The following is an 18,703-nucleotide window of genomic DNA, read 5'->3' as shown; positions in this document are numbered from 1 at the left end:
AGATATTCCCTGAAAACCCACCACAGCTCCACATAGAAAGGTAAAAACAAGATTGGAGACTAGGAATTAAAACAAGCCCCACAAGAGACAAACTTGGTACACAGTATTGTATATGGACTTCAGTACAACAATTCAAGAGTAAGGGAGGTCATCAGCACATCACAGAATTCCAGTGACTGCCAACCACCATTCCTGAATTATTCCTATAAACAATAAAACTTTCCTGCTTTTGTCTTCACCCCCCGAAATAGAATCTTTTCATATTATTTATTTTTCTAACAAAACAGTTGGCGTATGCAAAAAGAGATTTCTACTCATAGAAGTCACTAATGTCTCCATTTGTACCTTTTCACAAATCTAAGACCATCACAGCAAATTCACACATAAATACCTGCTGTTCTTTCAGTATTAGAACACTGTTTAGCATTAGGTAATGAAAAGACAAGGCTCCTATATGAGGTTTTCTCAAGCCTGCTGGAATTCCTTGCCTTTAATGTTACCTCAAGACACTATTGAAGGAAGAATGGTTTAGCTTTCAATAAGCGTTTACCAGAGAATTTTAAAATAGGATAAACTGCTATTACATATGAGAGAAGGTTCTTGTCTGAATTAATTATTGATGAAAAGATTAAAACCCATGACAAACACCCAATCCCAAGCACAGGAACATACCTCTGGTTTCACAGTGAAAAGAAATTACCAATATGTTTTCCCCAATTCCCCAAAAAAACTGTACCCACACCAACACTCCTCAATAATTCCATGAATAAATCAAAGAGTGGATAAACAGTAAAGTTTCCTCATAGCAAATTTTTTTTTAAATAATCCTAACTACAAGTTACTGCAGATTTGCAAATAATTTTTTCCATGAAATTGGTAATTAAGGCGCAGATAAAATCTGGTGTAAATAAATACTAAATGAACATGCTCAAAAATAACCTAATGTCATAACAATGTGGTAACTATGGTGCAATTTTCTGCACAGTTTTTAGAACATTATCACATCACAGGTCAGTGGCAATCAAAAAATACATGACTTAGCAACAAGTAAGAAAGGAACAGAGAATGAATCTATCATTCTGTGAGGCAGAAATGTATGGTACACCCTCCTCTTGACTAGAGCATGCAGTCAATCACCCTAACTCTGAGGTTATACAGAAGGAGCAGAAAGATTCAGGGAACAGCACCAAAGAACCAAGCACAGGTTAGAAGCAGTGACCATACAAGCAAAACCCAATAGATGACAATCCTTCAGCTTGGCTGAGCATAGGAGTGGCCTGTAAAATAAAGGTGTTTGCAGGGAAAGGAGTAAAAATTATGAAGTGAATCAGTAACCATTTGGAACACAGGAACATGGTGGCCATCAGTTGCATCACTGGGCAGCACACAAGATAAAAGAATCCCTAAGCTTCAGCACAAAATCCTCGTAATTGTTGCCCAAACTGTAACCAAAGCCAGAAAAGTTCACAAACAGCAGAGAGCAAGCCACCAACAGCTATAAGAACCATGTCAAAAAGGTTGGCTCTGTCCAGGAAAACTAAGCAAAGAGCTGGGGTTGTGCTAGGAGACTACACAGTAAAGGTGGCAAAATATTTGCCCTATACTTACACTTCTTCCTTATACACCATTGCTGACCACAGTCAGAGCATTTAAACTGAACTGAACAGACCTTCAGCAGGATTTGGGAAGGAAAAATATCCTTTAGCCAGTATTCCATCATCTTTTTTCATTAGCCTTCAACAGGTATGCACTAAACTATCACCAAATTCCAGTTCTATTCACTTGAAAACTGCTTCTCTCTCAGTGTCTTTGGAAATTCCAGCCAATAGTGAGCCAACACTTTAAATTCTTAATAATTGTAACACTATATTGTGACCTTTAACAGAAAATTCTAGTAGTAGGCTGCACATGGACTTAAAAAAAAAGTTGAAAATCACACACAATATGAAAAGAATAAGTGGTACCTCTTGAGATTTCAACTTTTCTATGTCTGTGGAGAGGTCTGAGCTTTTCCCATGAAGACTGCCATTTTCCTGTAAATAGACAATTAGTAAGAACAATTAGGACAAGAATAACATTCTACATTGAAATAATGGGGAAAAGCACTGGATTAGAGAGCTGAACATGTAAGACAATTACATCTTACTTAAACTGTGTTAACCAACACAAGGAATAACCTAGAAATGTAAAAGGCTGTGTATGATTTGCCCTGCCTTCCGAGAAACCAGTCTAAGCTCTCACAATACAGAGCCACACACTCATTTTTGCTCTTTCTCAGAGACATCTGGTCTAGCAGCACATGTAGGAGTAGACAGAAGTTATCGTTATTCAAAATCCTGAATCAGTAATTTGCCTCATTAGTTGAAAGAAAACCAAAAACTAAAGACCATACATCATAGCCAAAATTTATGCATGCAAGCTTGAATTAAACTGGTAAACAAAGTCCAGTGCTTTTTCAGTGAATTCAGAAGTGAAATTCCTGTGTTCTACTTTTTTTTACCAAAGATACCAGCCACAGGACAAATTAATTTGTGGCTCTTAATCTTTACCAATTCTATATACAGAGAATATGTATTTCTAGTGTTCACTTTTTTGGGGAGAACACAGGAATTAAATATTCCTGTGAAAAGGAATTAAGCTTTCTTTAAAAGAAAACTCTTGTCACCTAAATGATATTCCAGATTGCCATTCTTTATTGCATCATTTAAAAAAACCAAACAAAAAAACAACCAAACAAAAAATCCCACAACTAACACACTGACTTTACACTATTCAAATATTAGCTGGCTGATCCTCTACCATACAAAAAATAGTGATTAATGCAGCCACACAGCCAATAAATCACAAACTCAAATTCCAGTTAGGTCAGCTTAACTCATAATCAATTAAAATTGATCAGCAACATAAAAAATGAGAGTCAAAACACCAAACACACGATAAAAATATGAGTTAAATAAAGCTGCATAGTAAGATTGCATTTCAAATGTAGAGGAGGCCTTTGAAGGTTCAGCTCCATGCCCCAGGTGACAAAGGAAGTTTTAAAGAATGTGGAATTCCCATGTTGCACAGAAATACTTCTTCCACACAAAGTACTTCCACATTTATTATAATTATTTACTAATGATCAATGAAAAAATCAGGACTTCATGAGAAACCTTCCTACTGCTGTCTTCCAGAGCAAGGCAGAGGCTGTAATAACACCCAGTGAGTTGAACAAGGTCTCGCAGCCTACCCATCTCATTCCACAGCACAAGAAAGCTGCAAAGGGACAAGTGCTAGCACAGCTCTGGTTCAAAGGCACTGAAATCAGAACATCAGGCATGCTGTGCACATCTAGGTCAGGTACTTAGCTCATTGGCCTTTTAGGGAGTAAATATTCATAAAAAGAAAATAGAGTAGATGAAAGGGAATGTGAGTAACTAGGGGCAAGCTTGCTTTGACCATTGCCTTTAGTTTGAAAAGGGTCATGTTATTTTAGGATATCAGATAGTAGCAGGAACCTTCAGCTCAATAAGTGGGATGAATGAGGCTGGAACAAGAACAGGAGGAAGGTATTTAAAAAGAAAAGCCTCTCTTCAACATCATGACAGAGCACACACTATAGCTGGGTAATGTTAACAAGAGAGGCAAGTGTTCCTTACACTTTGCCAGTAAATCTGCTCCTATGTAACATGACTTCTACTTCCAATTTCTGACTATATCTTAAATAAAATACATGCTCATCATTCAAGCATACATATGGCTTATTTTCATTAATTCTAAGCCTATATATTTTTTAGTCTTAGAAATCTAAATTGATGCTGTAGCTCCTCAAAGTCATTAAAGTCTCTAAAAGATGCTAATCTGTGTATTTAAAGGAGTTTCCCTTCAAAAAGTTTGCTGAACGATCTGCTGACTTAGACTGTCCATGCCCATGAACTTTCATTATGAATTATTAGTTGGGTATCTTACCCTTGAAGATTCATATGAAGGACTTGGCTGACCGCTTGTTCCCCAGGATGTGGCACCTGTTCGCTCATCCATACCTAGCAACAAAAAGAAAAATACAAACCTGTAAGAAATCATAGCAAAAACAATGTTTTCTGATGCAACCTGAAAAAATATTCATCTGCTTCCATACACTCTAAGTAAATTCATCTGCTTTCATATACTTAAAGCAGTGTTTCTAAAAGCAAAACTTCAGATGAACAGCTTCCTCATTAATTAAGCTGGCTACAGAGGAACCTGTTCATTTGGACACCTGCAGCTGCTGAAAACAGGAGCATAAAAAGCCAAGAAATTTGCCAGTCTGCTGTCGGCCCAACCCAATCCATAAGAAATTAGCATGAGTAACAAAACAAGCACAACAATGTGAACATCATGGCTTTTTGAGCAGCCCGATTTATCTGCATCTCAAGCAAGCACTGAAATATTGCAGCACACACTGTGAAACACATACTTGTTATCTACTCTTTGCTCTTGTGTCTTGCTTAAGTATTGTAAAATGTGCAAAATTATTTCCCCTGCTTGGCCTTCATGTGACACAGAAGATATTTTAGCATAATGGGGAAAAAAGGCAAGACAGACCGGTTATATTTCAATGGCTTAAAAATCCCACAGAGAATCATGGTCTCTGCACTACTAAAACAGTAATATTTTTTACACTCTGTAACGGTTCTTTTAGAATCAGTTCCCTTTATGCAAATCCAGATTACAGATCACAAGAGAAAAGGGAAGGAAAAGATCTTCAAACACTGTATCAGAATATTGACCCCATGTATTACCCAATTTCTATCCAAATTTAATCAGTCTAACCACCTATAAACCACATTCCCAAACAGCTAATTGCAAAAGCACCTGAATTCCTACAGCAAACTCCTTCACATAGGATAAGGCTGTTACTATTCTAACAATTAGGTTCCTGATTATCTGCTTCACAAGAGATTTCTTTGTCACATGTGGAACATTTCCATCCTAAACTGTAGGCTTCAAAGCACTCTGGCCTACAAAATGCAACTCATTACTTCCCTGTCACACAAACTTTTCTCATAAAGAGTTTTGATATAAAGCATAAATTCTTTATGTGATATATACTATAAACTATTTACAAAGTTTTATAATGTCATAATTTATAAATAAGAACTAAGTGTCCCAATTTATAAATAAGAGTAGAGTGCAAGCTACTCCATACAGTCATCTCTAAATCCTAACTTTATATTGCAACTATAAAATTTTCATACATATTTCTCTTATGGCCATACTGCAAAATCGAAAATGTAAACTGATACTGTAAATAACTACCTATGGATTATTACTATTCTAATCATTATTTCCTTAAGAAACGTGCTTTATGAAGCTATAAAATAATGCTTTGACAAAGACAGCCTGCAAAAAGGAATGTTAAACTGAAAGTACAGTAAATCAGTCAAATAAAAACTACAGACACTTTTTGTGCACTGCAGGAAAGATCCTCAAGGTTGAAGAAGGCTCTTTGAAAATGCAAAACCACCACTATCTTGAGCCAGCAGTTTGGGGAAGTTTACTGCATTTTGCAGCTGACAGTATTGTTGTTGTTTCATTGTAACTGGTCCAGGAGCTGAGTAAAGAGTCGTGGCTGGCACTGACAAAGGCAAAAGCAATCTTTTGGCACAATTGACTCTTTTCTGCCAGAAACAACAGTGCCAGTAATCCAGTCATTATCATAACAAGTCTTCCATTGCCTTCGTTTCCAAAGACACATATGTGGGCTGAGAAAAGAAAAATATCTTACTGCAAGACAAAGTTCTTGGGAAAGTTTAGGATACAGTAGGTTATACCAACCCATTAAAGGAGATAAGTGACTAGATAATGGTTATGCATAGAGTGTTCAGATGCTAACCACTGAAACATGCTACTCATATGAAAATTTGAGTCAGTGGGACATAAGGACTTAAGTTATGGTTCTGCTTAATCAGTACATGTACAGCTAAAAATTCAAGTATTTTAATTCTACCATTTGAATTATGCAAATAAATTGTTTAAAGAAACTGCTCTAAACCAAAATGTAACTGCTTCAGATAGGGAAGAAAACTAATTTCTGACTAGTTCCCAGAATTCTTTTTTTCTACACAAGTCCAGTACAGTTTACTATTCTGGCTAACTTCCTTTTTCCTACCAGGTGTCTTTTTCCTCCTTTTCATACAGCATTTTTCATTCTTATAAGCCCCAAATAGGCTTACACGTAGACCTATCTCTTACTCAAAATTTTCACACAAGGAAGATGCTTTCACATTTTAAATGCTCTGTGAAGGCTACAAGAAAAAAGGCATCATGTATTGAACATAGAACACCAGCACTCTGACTTACTGCTGCTTGACATCTGGACTTAATTTGGAATGATACCCCTGCTGCCCTTGGTCTCCATCAACATGAGACACCAAACAAGTGCTGCCCCAGGTAGCCTGCAACACTCAACCAGGAAATCACACATGTGTCACCATGGTGCTCAAGGAGTCTGTTCTGCTTTGTACACTAATGTGTTTCCCATGGGTGACAGATGAAAACCACCCAAACGTTGGATGAGACAAAGACCCAGACCATTCCTAGCAGGATGGACACAAACAAACAAGACATACTTTAACATAGCCAAAAGTAACTACATGACTGAGCCAGGACCATCAGATTCACTCTTAAATGTAAAGCCCCTGAAGTGGGGAACACTTGGTAAGAAATAACATGAGAGTCATCTACGTTAATAAATTCAATAAAGTCTCAAAGCAGAAGTGTCATGAAAGAGTTCTGGTGTTATCCTGGAAAAGGCAAAAGAGAACAGAGGAACTAGGGGGATCATCACCTTTGTATAACTCCTTCCACAAGGCAATGTACTGACCAATTCCAGCATCCATTAATTCATCATGGATGAATTCATCATTAATTAATCACGGCTCTTAAAGAGCACAGGAAAGCTGTGACAGTTAGCAGAGCATTGAAAAACGTGCAGGACAAGGCTGCAGTATCTCAGCCTCTGTAGGTAAAGAAAAAAGGTGGAAATTGAACTGTGTTGTTATAAAGGTCCAAAAACACAGACACATGCATTCAGGCAGACAGGAGTAAAACAAGGTTCTACCCCCACTTCCTTTTTTTAGTAGGCATTGAGGACGGAAAGTAATTGAAATGACTCATATTTCGTAGTTCTCAATCAAAAGTGACTACTTCTATAGCACATATGCTGCAGTTTAATTAGGGAGTAACTCTTTAAGTGTGATGTTTGTTTGAGCGGGTTCAGCTGGCAGTCTGGGGCTGGGCCGGCTCACAGGGCAGCTCCACAGCACTGGCTGCGTGTCCCAGCCAGGACACTGCTGACCTCGGCTGGCCGAGCACGTGGAGCACGGCCCAGAGCAGGGCCAGCCTGCAGGAAAGGCAGCGTGTCCTTGCTCGAGGAAAGGCCCCGTGGCCTCGCTCCCCTCGGGGAAAGGCTCCGTGGCCTTCCCTCCCCTCGGGGAAAGGCTCCGTGGCCTTCCCTCCCCTCGGGGAAAGGCTCCGTGGCCTTCCCTCCCCTCGGGGAAAGGCTCCGTGGCCTTCCCTCCCCTCGGGGAGACCCGGCCAAGCCGTGAGTATGCTTTCTGCATTGGTTTTCTGGCTTTATGCATTGCATTCTAAACAGGCTTTGCTTAACATGACTTTTATGATGCTGCTGTGAGCATTTCAAGCTATTCTAGAAGAAAACCTGAAGAAACCTGTTGCCTCATTATTTCAACATATGTGTTCATTTTGAAGAAACAGATCCAAACATTCATCTAATAAAAAAAAATTGGATCTTACAATCAAACTGAAATGAAGGTTGCTCTTGTGGCATAAGACAAAGAAGACTATATTTAAAACTTATTTCAAGAGATACAGGCTCTAATGTTCGTGTAAACACTATAATATACTTTATAGGGTTACCATCTGCTATGATGTTGATCAAATAAATGATTTGACAAAAAAAAAATCACATTGTAGATTGTTATACTAGGTACTCAAGGTATGAGTTTCTATCTTTTATAGCTTCTTTATCCAATTTTGTTTCAGAGTAATGATATTCCTTCAGATAAGATTCAACATCTGAAATCAATTACAAAAAAACCTACAGCACAAACCATAACAGCACTGATTGTGTTTTGCATGTCAGACACACAAACATCTCAATCTACCATTAAGCCATATATTGCAAAAGTCTATTGTGAAGTATGATTCCAATTATTACCCAAAATTATATTTTAGGTCTAGACTTTCTCATAAGGGGATGAAAATAGTAATAATATTTGATGGAGATATACTATACTCAAATCTCTTAACTTTCAGTAGGTAAAGACTAGTTCTCAGCCTCTTCTTGTTGTTTTCAATAAAAACTTTCTCTTTTTATCCTAGATGTAATATTATTAATGATATAATGAAACCATTACTTTTCTAACAAAGAACTCAAAATTCACAAGTCAGATAAATAAATAAATGAAGCCAAGGCAAAGTTCCAGACATTTATTACCCAGGGAGTGGGAAAAAACACAGACAAGAGGACCAGAATGACACTCAAAACCAAAAGCAGCTTTGACAATAGATACAACGTGGTAGGCTTAAAATATCCAAAGCTGAAAAGATTAATCAAACTGAGAAGAGAAATGAAAGGCAGACAACCTATCAATAGTCTAACCACTTAAGTGTCATTGGGATAAACTGAAATGCAACATTTTAATCAGGTAAAAGACAGACCACTTTCATTTCAAACTACATAAAGAACTTTCTCTCCATCCACCTTCCACAATAAAGGAAAAGAAAGGGGAACTGCAAGCATGGAGGGGGGAGAAAAAAATCAAATCTCAATGCAGACTGTTTGTTGAAGAATGTACTAATTGTCTTCCAGCATATGGATACAAAGTTCCCCCTGATCCCTTCAGATCAAAAAGCAAAGTTGCTGCCCAGTAACAGATCTGCTTATCAGAGGCACCAGTGGCAGTAGCAGAGCATCCTTTTGTGTACCTCTGCTCCAGAGAAAACCCATGGAAGAGCTACAGATATGCCATGGAAACACCATCTTGAGTCTGTCATCTGGACTTCACAATTACTTCAGGAAACCACCCAAGATAATTTTATTAACTTGTACAATGCTGCTCACTCTGCTCCCTGTATTGAGCCATGGTGTCACAGATTGGGCCCTTAACCTACTGCACCCTGTAAAACTGACATTTCTCCCGGGCTTACCTATCAGTTTTCATATCTTTCCCCACCTGCCCAGCAGGTTCATGGCCATGGGAGCTGAGATCTTGGCTACCAGCCTCTAAAGGCAGGGATTTAAAAAGTGCAAGGAAGCCCTGCAGAGAAGAGCCCTTGAGGGGACACTGGTTACCTCAATTAGTACCCATAAAACACTGGCTTCCATTTGAATATTAATCTTTGCAAAGATCAGTTTTTAATATGTTTGAAATATCAACTCTGATTATTAATAGTGGTAAGTAAATTCATTTTCATTTTTGAAACATTGCTTATCGTGGAGATTCCCAGAACATGATTATCTGACAGCAAAGAATAAATATCCACTATGCCAGTCATTGTGGAAATTATTTGAATAATAGTAAAGAGATATGCTATACAAAGTTAGTTTCTATCTATAGAACAGGTAATCACAATTAAAACTTCAGAAGAACAAAATTATTCAAGTTGCAGGAAGGTACAGCAAGTACACAATTTACCTGGACAATAACCAAAACTTAGACCAATATTGCCACTGGCAGGTATTAAAAATTAGTTGTAATTTAATATACCAGCAAATTGAATTCTCCCTGTATGTAAAACCTATACTTTCATACAGAAAATTACTTGCAAGAACAGTATTTACCCTGGAAGAAAAAAACTTTCTAAAACAACAATAAACATTGTATAAATTCCAAAGAAAATGGGAAAAAAAAACCTTGCTGGTTCAGGAAAACTGAAGAAAAGTCTGAATTTGTTTTAAAAGTGTCTATTAGCATCAAAAGTCAATACTGGCAATACAGTTCCTGTATAACTATCATGTTTTAGATTTGTTTCAACTCATTAGCTAAATATAATTTGCTTTTTTAACAAAAAGGCAATTACTACTTTTAACTTGATTTCACAAATAATACTATTCATTTCTTGCAATAAGACCTATGTATTCCCTAAGAACAGCACTGGGTTATTAAGTCCTGTAAGAGCACTGCCCTTACAGAAATATCAGAAAGTGCCTGCTTCTCTTTGCTCATATTCTCTGCTTCCTAGACTCTAAATCATGTCCCCAAACACACCAAGTGACCTGGCATGACCTGGACACTTTAAATACAATACAACCCACTCAAAATAAAATTGGAACTGGCATTTCCCACACAAACTGTACTAGAGCAGAAAACTGCACATTGCTACGTGCATCTTGCCAGAAAAGGTACAGCAGGTACTGTTCAAAGAGGAGAGCATATTTATAATACTGTATGTAACAGGCATTTGTTAGTTGTGTATAGATATTCAGACTGTTCAAGCATAAGTTAATGACAACAACTATAAAAAATAGCATTTAAACTAATAAAAAAAGGAATTTTCCACTGAGGTGCTCAGAGCACTACACAGTAAAGCTATTCTTCACACACACACACTCCAAATTCCCTATATTAATACAAGTTTTAATATTACTCTTTGATCCAATTTAAGGTTATTTTTTTTTTTTAAATTAAAATGCTAATATTCAAAAATTATCCTGTATACAAATAACATTTACATGTGTGCCCACAGAGTATATTTTGAAGCCTCCCTGGTTACAAATGTGGACAAAGTACACCAGCTTAGAGCTGAAGCCTTTAGCAGGGGTACAACCCAGAGCTTTTCTTCACACACAAACACACACAGTTCAACTGCTATTAAATTGCATCATGCTGCTTATTCCCTCTCTGTGCTGAGCCATGGAGTATCAGGCTGAGCAGCTCTAACATGCAAGTCTCAGCCCTACAGTACCAGCTATCATAATAATCCTTTCTACTGGCAAATGTTCCTGTGGTTACTTCAGTTATGACTCAACTGCTTTATATAACCACACACTTTCAAATACATATATACACATATATATTTTTATATACACACCAAATCAAGGCCAGTGTCACAAGACTGCACACATCAGGCCAAAAATATTCTAATACAGCCTCACAGCAACAGCTACTGTTACCAACTGTATAAGAACACAATTGTACAGAAAACTGCCAATTCAGGCACCAGAACACAATTAATGTGAGTTACACAGTGTCTAACTGAGGTTCTAACTCTCATGAGCAAAGAAAACATGGCAAGTGTGACAGCTTTCCAAAGAACATGTCTAAAAATGTTAATAAAAAGTATTTTTAACCATTTACTGTATCACAAGGTGTCCAGCAAATTTTGACTCTCTTGAAACAAATCCTAAGATCAACCTGAGGTCAGTATCCTGTCATGGTGTTGATGATTGCCATGTATCTTTATTCACATACAATTAAGATAACACAGTTGCAAAAAATTTAAATTACTTGGTTGATATTTAGAAGATCATTAATACCTTAACACTAAAATCTTTCAAGGAAAAAGAGACCCTCTGACAAATCAAGCAGAGGTGGGGGGGAGATAAAAAAACAACTGAAAGTTTTTAAGAAACATCATATATTTTGACTTTCATGAAGGTGAACCAGTGGAGAAATCAAGCATCAGACAAAAACCTTGGAATTTAGTGAGGCAGAATTTCGAGTCCTAAGTATAAAGGCAAATATACTATACAGTATAGGCAAGAGAATGCCAGTGTAACTCCATGTTTACAATAATGTGACTGGAAACAAAGGCTCTTACAGATAAGACTGTCAAGATCACAGAAGCCTGAGTGTGAACTTGAGAAGATCTGGATCAAGCCACTTCATAGAAGCACGTGGAAGAAAACCTAGACTTTGCCAAGGTACACAGTACCTCTGTATCTGAGTTTTGGCAACCCCACAATACTGAAATCAAAACTCTATTACCAGCAGCATGGCATCTCAGCCTCTCACATTAAAGCAATGCACTAACATCTTACATTTTTCATAAAACAAAGCATGTAGAATACAAAGAAGTCTGAAAGGTTTCAACTTTGCCTCTAGACAGGCACATCCTCAATGAGATGATTTCTTACACTTTCTTGTTCTAAGGAGCACATCTAAGTCAGCTGCAGGAATTAACTCTCATTACTAAGCAAAATAGAAATTACACATCAGGGTTGTGTGAACTTAAGTTTATCATGAGAGAATTCTGATTCTTTCAATACAGCTGGGGGAAAGTGTTTATTGTATGAAAATTTCAGCATTAAACACCCTCTTCTAACTCTGAAAACAAAGCTTATCTGCTCAGTATTTAAACAGGAAAGAATGCTTAATGGATAAATGCAAGCACTGCACATCTGCTCACCTAAACCAGAGCTGTGGTAGGATAGCTCCAAGTTAGATGTGGAAAAAACAATAGAAGAAATATAGCCACAATATTGACTTACTAGAACCTGGCTCACCTATTTCTCTCCTCTATTGCCAAAAATCAAGAAGAAATCCTCCATACTTCATCTCCAATCAAGAAAGAAGCTTTTGTGAGATTAGGGCTCCACCATTTGCCCTGCAGCACAATGAAGTGCCTTCCAGTTTGTCCAAGGCAAAGGCTGCACCTTCTTCCCTCAGTAAAAGAGCTGCCTAGTGCAAAATGTGTTTTCTTCTATTATTTTAGGCATGGAGGGGGAAAAAAGGATTAAAGTAAACTACTAAAAAATTTCTAGAAACATCTCTACTTGCATTTATATGAAATTTTGAGCTGATGGAAGTTAGCATCAGCCTGGAGTGTCAAGGACTACTTGTTCCAGTATGCATTTTGTACCAACAAGTGCTTCCCCCTCCATAAGCGAGTTGGAATGTAGTAAAGCTCTTGCCAGATGTTCTCCTTCTGCAGAGGTCCAAAAGCAACAGTTCTCAATAATTCCATTACTTCCAAAAGTCAAAGCCAGAATCCAGTCTGAACAAACGGAGATCTGGCACAGCCTGTGCTGCTAGCAGGGCCCTGAGACACCTTAAAAAAACTCAAAGAAACAACCCCAAAGAAACCTTTATTTTCTCAACACTGAGACATTTCTTCCAACAGCTTATTAGACAGAGCTTTTGCAGGTATTGTTAAATCTCATTCTCAAATTAAGAAAAAAATATGTTCTCTGACAAAGGAGAGAAATCTGTTTTTAAATGTGCCAGGTATCATTACATCTGCTCAAATATTTGCTGAATCAAGCTCCTTGCTGCCTGGGCTGTTAGCTGCCTCCTGAAGCAAGCAGGCAGGCTTTGTGTTGACAGCTCCTTTAGTGTGAGTGGCAGTAAATGATGGTGTGCCCACAATGCTGGAAAGCTGATATGATACAGCTCAGTCTCCTGCATCAACAAACGAGGTGGAAGGATGACTGGGGCCTGATGTTAATGGGCCTTGTGCTAATACACAGCAGCACTGCAGCAACTGCGATGTCTGAGGGAGCCTGGTGCACCTTCCATCCCAAAAACATTTGTTTTTCCTCTTTCCACTCTTTGCCTTTGTTTGAAAGAAAGGCTGTGCTTCCCCTTGAACTAAGATGTGTCACCAGAGCTCATGGCAGGACTGAGCTGTATGACACCCATATTCACTGGTTTCTCCCTTCCTCATCAAAAGGTATCAGCTCATCTACTGATTTCTGCTGCCCTTCAGGAACAGCCCACATTTTAACATTCTTCTGCTAGTATATCCCTATTGTTAGAGCTTTAACACTGGAAAGACTACCCTTAAACAAAATTACACTGTGAGAGGATCAGCAGCACAGAAGTAACAACTTCTAGAGTAGTCAATGCTGTGCTCAGCATTGTGGTCTTTAAATGCTAAGGAGTAATTAAAATAGTTTAAATTTGCTAGTTTAGCAGAAACATGCAACTATTATAAAAATAATTTAAAGTAGTATCCCACTAACTAAAAAAAAAAAAACAACAAAAAACCACCCAACACTTTTCTATTCTAGAGAATAACTACTAAATCTGACAGTCTGGCTCTGGTGGAAGTGAATCCAGAAATATCTGCATCTGCAGTGAAGATGTTGAGATTTCTCCAACTTTACTTCTCAACCAAAGACTTTTTTTCCTGTTTGAAGACTTTACTGATCTTCCTTTTATTTCTTCTGCTAGCTTTTCATTTAATAGTCCATAGTCTGGTTCAACTGCATAACATTTCTCCTTGGCTTAAATCCTAAATATCACACTTTTTATAGAAATCTGAATTTTCAATGCTTTTCTGGTAACAAGTGTTACATGAGTTAAAACACTCTTAATAAAATGCACTTAGAAGCCATGCACACTCCAGAGGCAGAACTTTGACAAAAAATTGGAATTGGAATTTACAGTTAAGTAACTCCATTTTAAATTGCCTTCGTACTCTAGCAGCCAGAACAGACATACCTGTTGCTGTTAAAGTGCTCTCTTGCTTTTGGTTTTGTTTTGTTTTTTAAATGAGGACAAGTTGAGCTTTGAATACAAAATAAATTTGCTGTCGTTGTTTCTCCAGGTATGCTGTTACAGCAGTTCTGTAGGTTACAGCTAGAAAATGCTGAAAGCCAATAAAATATGGTAGACAGTCTTTGTGTGGACAAAAGCACCCTTACCTAGTAATTATCCTTCTTATAATAATAATATGGTATTACAGACTTTAAAACATTTACCTAAGTAGCCAGAAAGCAAGTGGCAATCAATAATTAATTATTTCCTTTAATACCCCCTCCCAGGATGTTTCAGAAGTCTCTCCTTTTACAAAAGCACCTAATGTCATTCCTATAAAATTACTCTTTCGTTTTAGGAACCAATTTCTAGGGATATTTAACCAGAACATTGGAGTGAATGGTTTTACATTAAAAATAGGACAAATAATCTAATTTTAATATTACAGGTGAGCAAGAATAAGAAGTGGAAGTCCCCAGCACTGCTGGTCCTCACCAGCTCAGTGTCCAACATGCCATGAGCCAGCCTGGTGCACAGCCCCACCACAGCTCCTGTGCAGAGTGAGCCTTCACACAGGCCAGCAGCACTTCCCAACTCCAGCAGGGGATTCTGGTGCAGGAAGCACTGCCAAACAACAGCTTATGAGTCAAGGTTTATGTATGCAAACACAGCCCATCCTCCCAAAGCTAAGGACTGGCTGCCACCCAAGGGAGGCCATCCTGCTTCCCCTAACACGTCACTGTCCCCACTGCCCACAGCCTGCCTCACATCCTCCCTCACACTAGCACCAGGTTCTAGGGACCTGCAGTAAACCTGTTCAGAAAGAAACCAGTAGAAAACAGACCCTTAAAAATAACAAACCTTCACTGGTTTCTGGCCAGACTTGCTCACAGAAGTATTTCACTACCGGGCCAGGACAGCACCAGTGCTGGCAGAAAGGAAAAGGAGAATCAGAGAAAGCCAAAGTCAGGGTTGTGTGAAGGGCCAGGGAAGCCAGCCTATCATTTCTGAAGCATTTACAACCTCTGAGACTGGCTGTATTTAAAAGACAAAAAAAAAAAGTGATTTTTTTCAGGGGAAAAAATAATAAAAGAAAAAAACCCAGCCATCACTATGTGGTGATGCATAAAATCCTGCAGTCTACTTTGGGACTACTGGCTTTATTGAACCAGTGGTAGATGCTATGCCAGTATGTGAGAAAAATAACTGAATAAATGCATGTTTCAAATACATTAAACACCAATAATCTAATTTTAAAAATCTTTAAAAGATTGAATCTGCTGCATGTTGGGGTAGAAACAGGTTACCAGGAAGTTCAACACTGCCAGAAAACTCCCACACACACTTTATTGTTCACTTACTAGAATTTTAGCCAAAAAGTTAGAAGAAGAGTAAACTACTTCAAAGTAAATGGCAACAAAACTCAATAATTTTACTTGCCTCTGTTTCTTCTGTAATGAAAAAGAAAAAAAAATTAATTTGATTTAAAAACTTCAAAGCACATTTTAAAATTTAGCCTTGGGTTCCATGTGCCAAGTAAGTTTCTACAAATTATGATATCCCATTTTCTCTTACACATTTTAGAATCTTAAGCATTGCCAGAACAAGTCAATTTAACCATATTGCCTCTTTGGGTGGCAACTTTGTCTTAGATCCTGTATTCAGTTCTCTATATAGATGCTTTTATCTCTAACAACAGCTTTCAAACTTTCCTTTATTTTGTACTTTGCTTGTTCATACTGCAACACTCCAAGACAATGAAATTTGTATAAGTGCCCAGATTTGCTCAACCACTAAAAATAAAAATATTACAATTTATAAGGATTATCAAATAATTTTAACACAAGACAGACTCTTCCTGTTCTGTTAAATATGTAAAATAACAAAAATGAGAACAGAGTTTCTGCCTTTTTGAAAAAGACAACTGTGACTTGATATTTGGGAAAGAATTATATATATTATTATATATATATATATATATATATATATATTCCAGTCACAAAAAATATTATTACTTTTCAATATAATGTGATTTAAATATTTTGCAGATCACACTTTGTGAAAGGGTAGTAAGGCATCAAATATCTTTATATCCCAGTTTATAAGGGAAAGATTACTGAAGAAGGTTCAGAAGAAAAATATCAACCCTCCCAGATGCACGAGAGCATTCTGAAGATCTGAAGATTCACACATGTAATAGGGCAACTCAGAATAAACATCACATGCAGCTCCCCAACTTATGTTCACGTGCACTGAAAATGTAAAACTTGTTCCTTGGGACAAGGCTGGCTCACCCCATACTTTTAAGAAAGTTAAGAAATTCCTGTAAACTGAAGTGAATTCATACCTTAATACTCTTCACCTGAACTCAAACAAAGGTGATGTGCTCCCATAACTGAAAGGCTGGACAAGATGACATTGGTGTCCTTTTGTGCCCATTCCACAGACACACACAGGATTTCCCTGGCAGCCAAACCAACACAAGCCCCTGACTGAATTTCCACAAGTGATATGAAAGCCCAGTGAATTAGACAAACCCTTATAAGGCACCTGGCAAGAATCATGTGAATCAAATGTAAAAATTCAAGCACAAGAGCTCCAGTAACAATTTTGTTCTACTCCATTCACTTAACATGTAAAGCTTCTATTTAAAGGTCACGCAAAGGAAATAAACATGTGCATCACTCAGGTGTATATCTGCAATTTGGCCTTTAAAAAAATTCTGTGTATATTATCAAATGCATCATCAAATTATAATTTTCAGGAATAAAATATTTGTTTGGATTTTATTTCTTGCCTTTTTAAAGAAAAAACAAATAAAGAAGCCACTTCCTTCTACACTTTAAAGTTTACTGCTGAATTTTTAAACATCAGAGCAGAACTCGCCCTGAGTAAGACATATATTCTTAACCAATTACCAAGAAACTAAAACATTGTATACACTTTAGCCCCTAAGATCTCTCTAGTTTTTATTCTCCTTAAGGACTCAGAGCAATCATTACTTTAATGTTGAGTGTATTATGGGACAAACAAAAGAAAAAAAAACTAAAAAAAGTTCCTATGAAATATTAGCCTAAAAAGAGGACAAATAACAGAGTAAGAAGAGCACAGAAAAACAATCAATACCTGCTTTTATTAAAAAAGGTTCAAAGTGAACAAGAGCTTCACACATGGTGGAACCTCTTAAGACCTGTGAAGCCTCTAAGTCATCCGAGAACTAATTAGGTTTTCAAGAAGTCTTAAAATTTAATACACCCTATTCCTACAGAATTTCAATTGAATATGGATTCTTATCTCTTTCATTGTAAAATCAGAGTCTAGCAGTTCATAAGACAGTGCAAAAACACAGACGAAACTAAGCCACTTCATTGTATTTTCCATTAAGAACGAAATGAAGTACAGTTGAAATCAAAATTCTGTACTTGCTGTACTTGATTTAATCCAGAGTAATGCCAGCTATAATGCTACTTAAAGAGAAGCAATACAAGAATCTGCTGTGGTGCCTGTATTGATCTAGTGTTGTACTGAACACTTTCTATTGAGAGTCTCCTCCACTCCCACATCTCTCATTCTAACACAAACTTTACAACTTTTTTTACATCACCAGAAATTTCCTGCTAAAGAAAATATACAAATTATAAAAGGGGAACATCTGTATTTTAAAAAGAGCTATCAGTCTTAATATTAGACCTAAGAAAAACACTGACTAGAATTAATACAGTGTCATTATTATGTGTATGCCACCTTTTACACAAGAAAATCCACTCAAAGCCATTTTTGAAACAGATCCAAAATTAGAACTCTATACCTGCAGCAATCTTTAGGCTGTTAAGCTTCCAGACCACAGGCAGTTCATAGCAGGGCTGATTAGCTCAATCACAGCATCTTGCTAACAGCAGCTGAGAGCCCCAAACTGAATCTAAATCACATCAAGCAACTAAAAACACAGGCAAAAGTACTTCAGCCTCAAAGCCTCATGTACACTAACATCCAAAGGATGGATAACCTGCAGAAGCTCATGAGTTAACTAAAACTCTATGATACATGTTTCCACAAATACCATATATTTCAACCAAAAAAAAAGCAAAGAAAGTCCCTAAATCAACCTCATGAACACTGCTAAATGATGGAATACTGTCTGAAGTTAGTGATGCAAAGATGGTTACAGCACCAAAATGTTATTGGGGGTGGAAGACAACAGGCTATTGAGGAGAGATAAGGGAAATAAGAGCTAA

General features: G+C 37.3%; 1 protein-coding gene across 8 annotated transcripts in view; it reads right to left on the bottom strand.

The window, feature by feature from the left end:
• The window catches only part of TCF12 (transcription factor 12), a 160,901-nt gene that overhangs the window by 114,836 nt on the left and 27,362 nt on the right, over positions 1 to 18,703 (bottom strand). For all 8 annotated transcript variants that reach the window (XM_071441604.1, XM_071441607.1, XM_071441606.1 and 5 more), the window contains exons 4-5: positions 3,952 to 4,025; positions 1,965 to 2,033 (exon numbers count right to left, since the gene is read on the bottom strand). In XM_071441604.1, the coding sequence (XP_071297705.1) occupies positions 1,965 to 2,033; positions 3,952 to 4,025 (143 nt within the window). The remainder of the gene's footprint in view (positions 1 to 1,964; positions 2,034 to 3,951; positions 4,026 to 18,703) is intronic.

Source organism: Agelaius tricolor, unplaced genomic scaffold, assembly GCF_023055355.1.
Source record: "Agelaius tricolor isolate 1412-34295 unplaced genomic scaffold, bAgeTri1.0.p SCAF_16, whole genome shotgun sequence".
Classification (NCBI taxonomy): domain Eukaryota; kingdom Metazoa; phylum Chordata; class Aves; order Passeriformes; family Icteridae; genus Agelaius; species Agelaius tricolor.
Note: the sequence above shows the minus strand (reverse complement) of the source record. Positions and strands in the feature narration are given on the sequence as shown.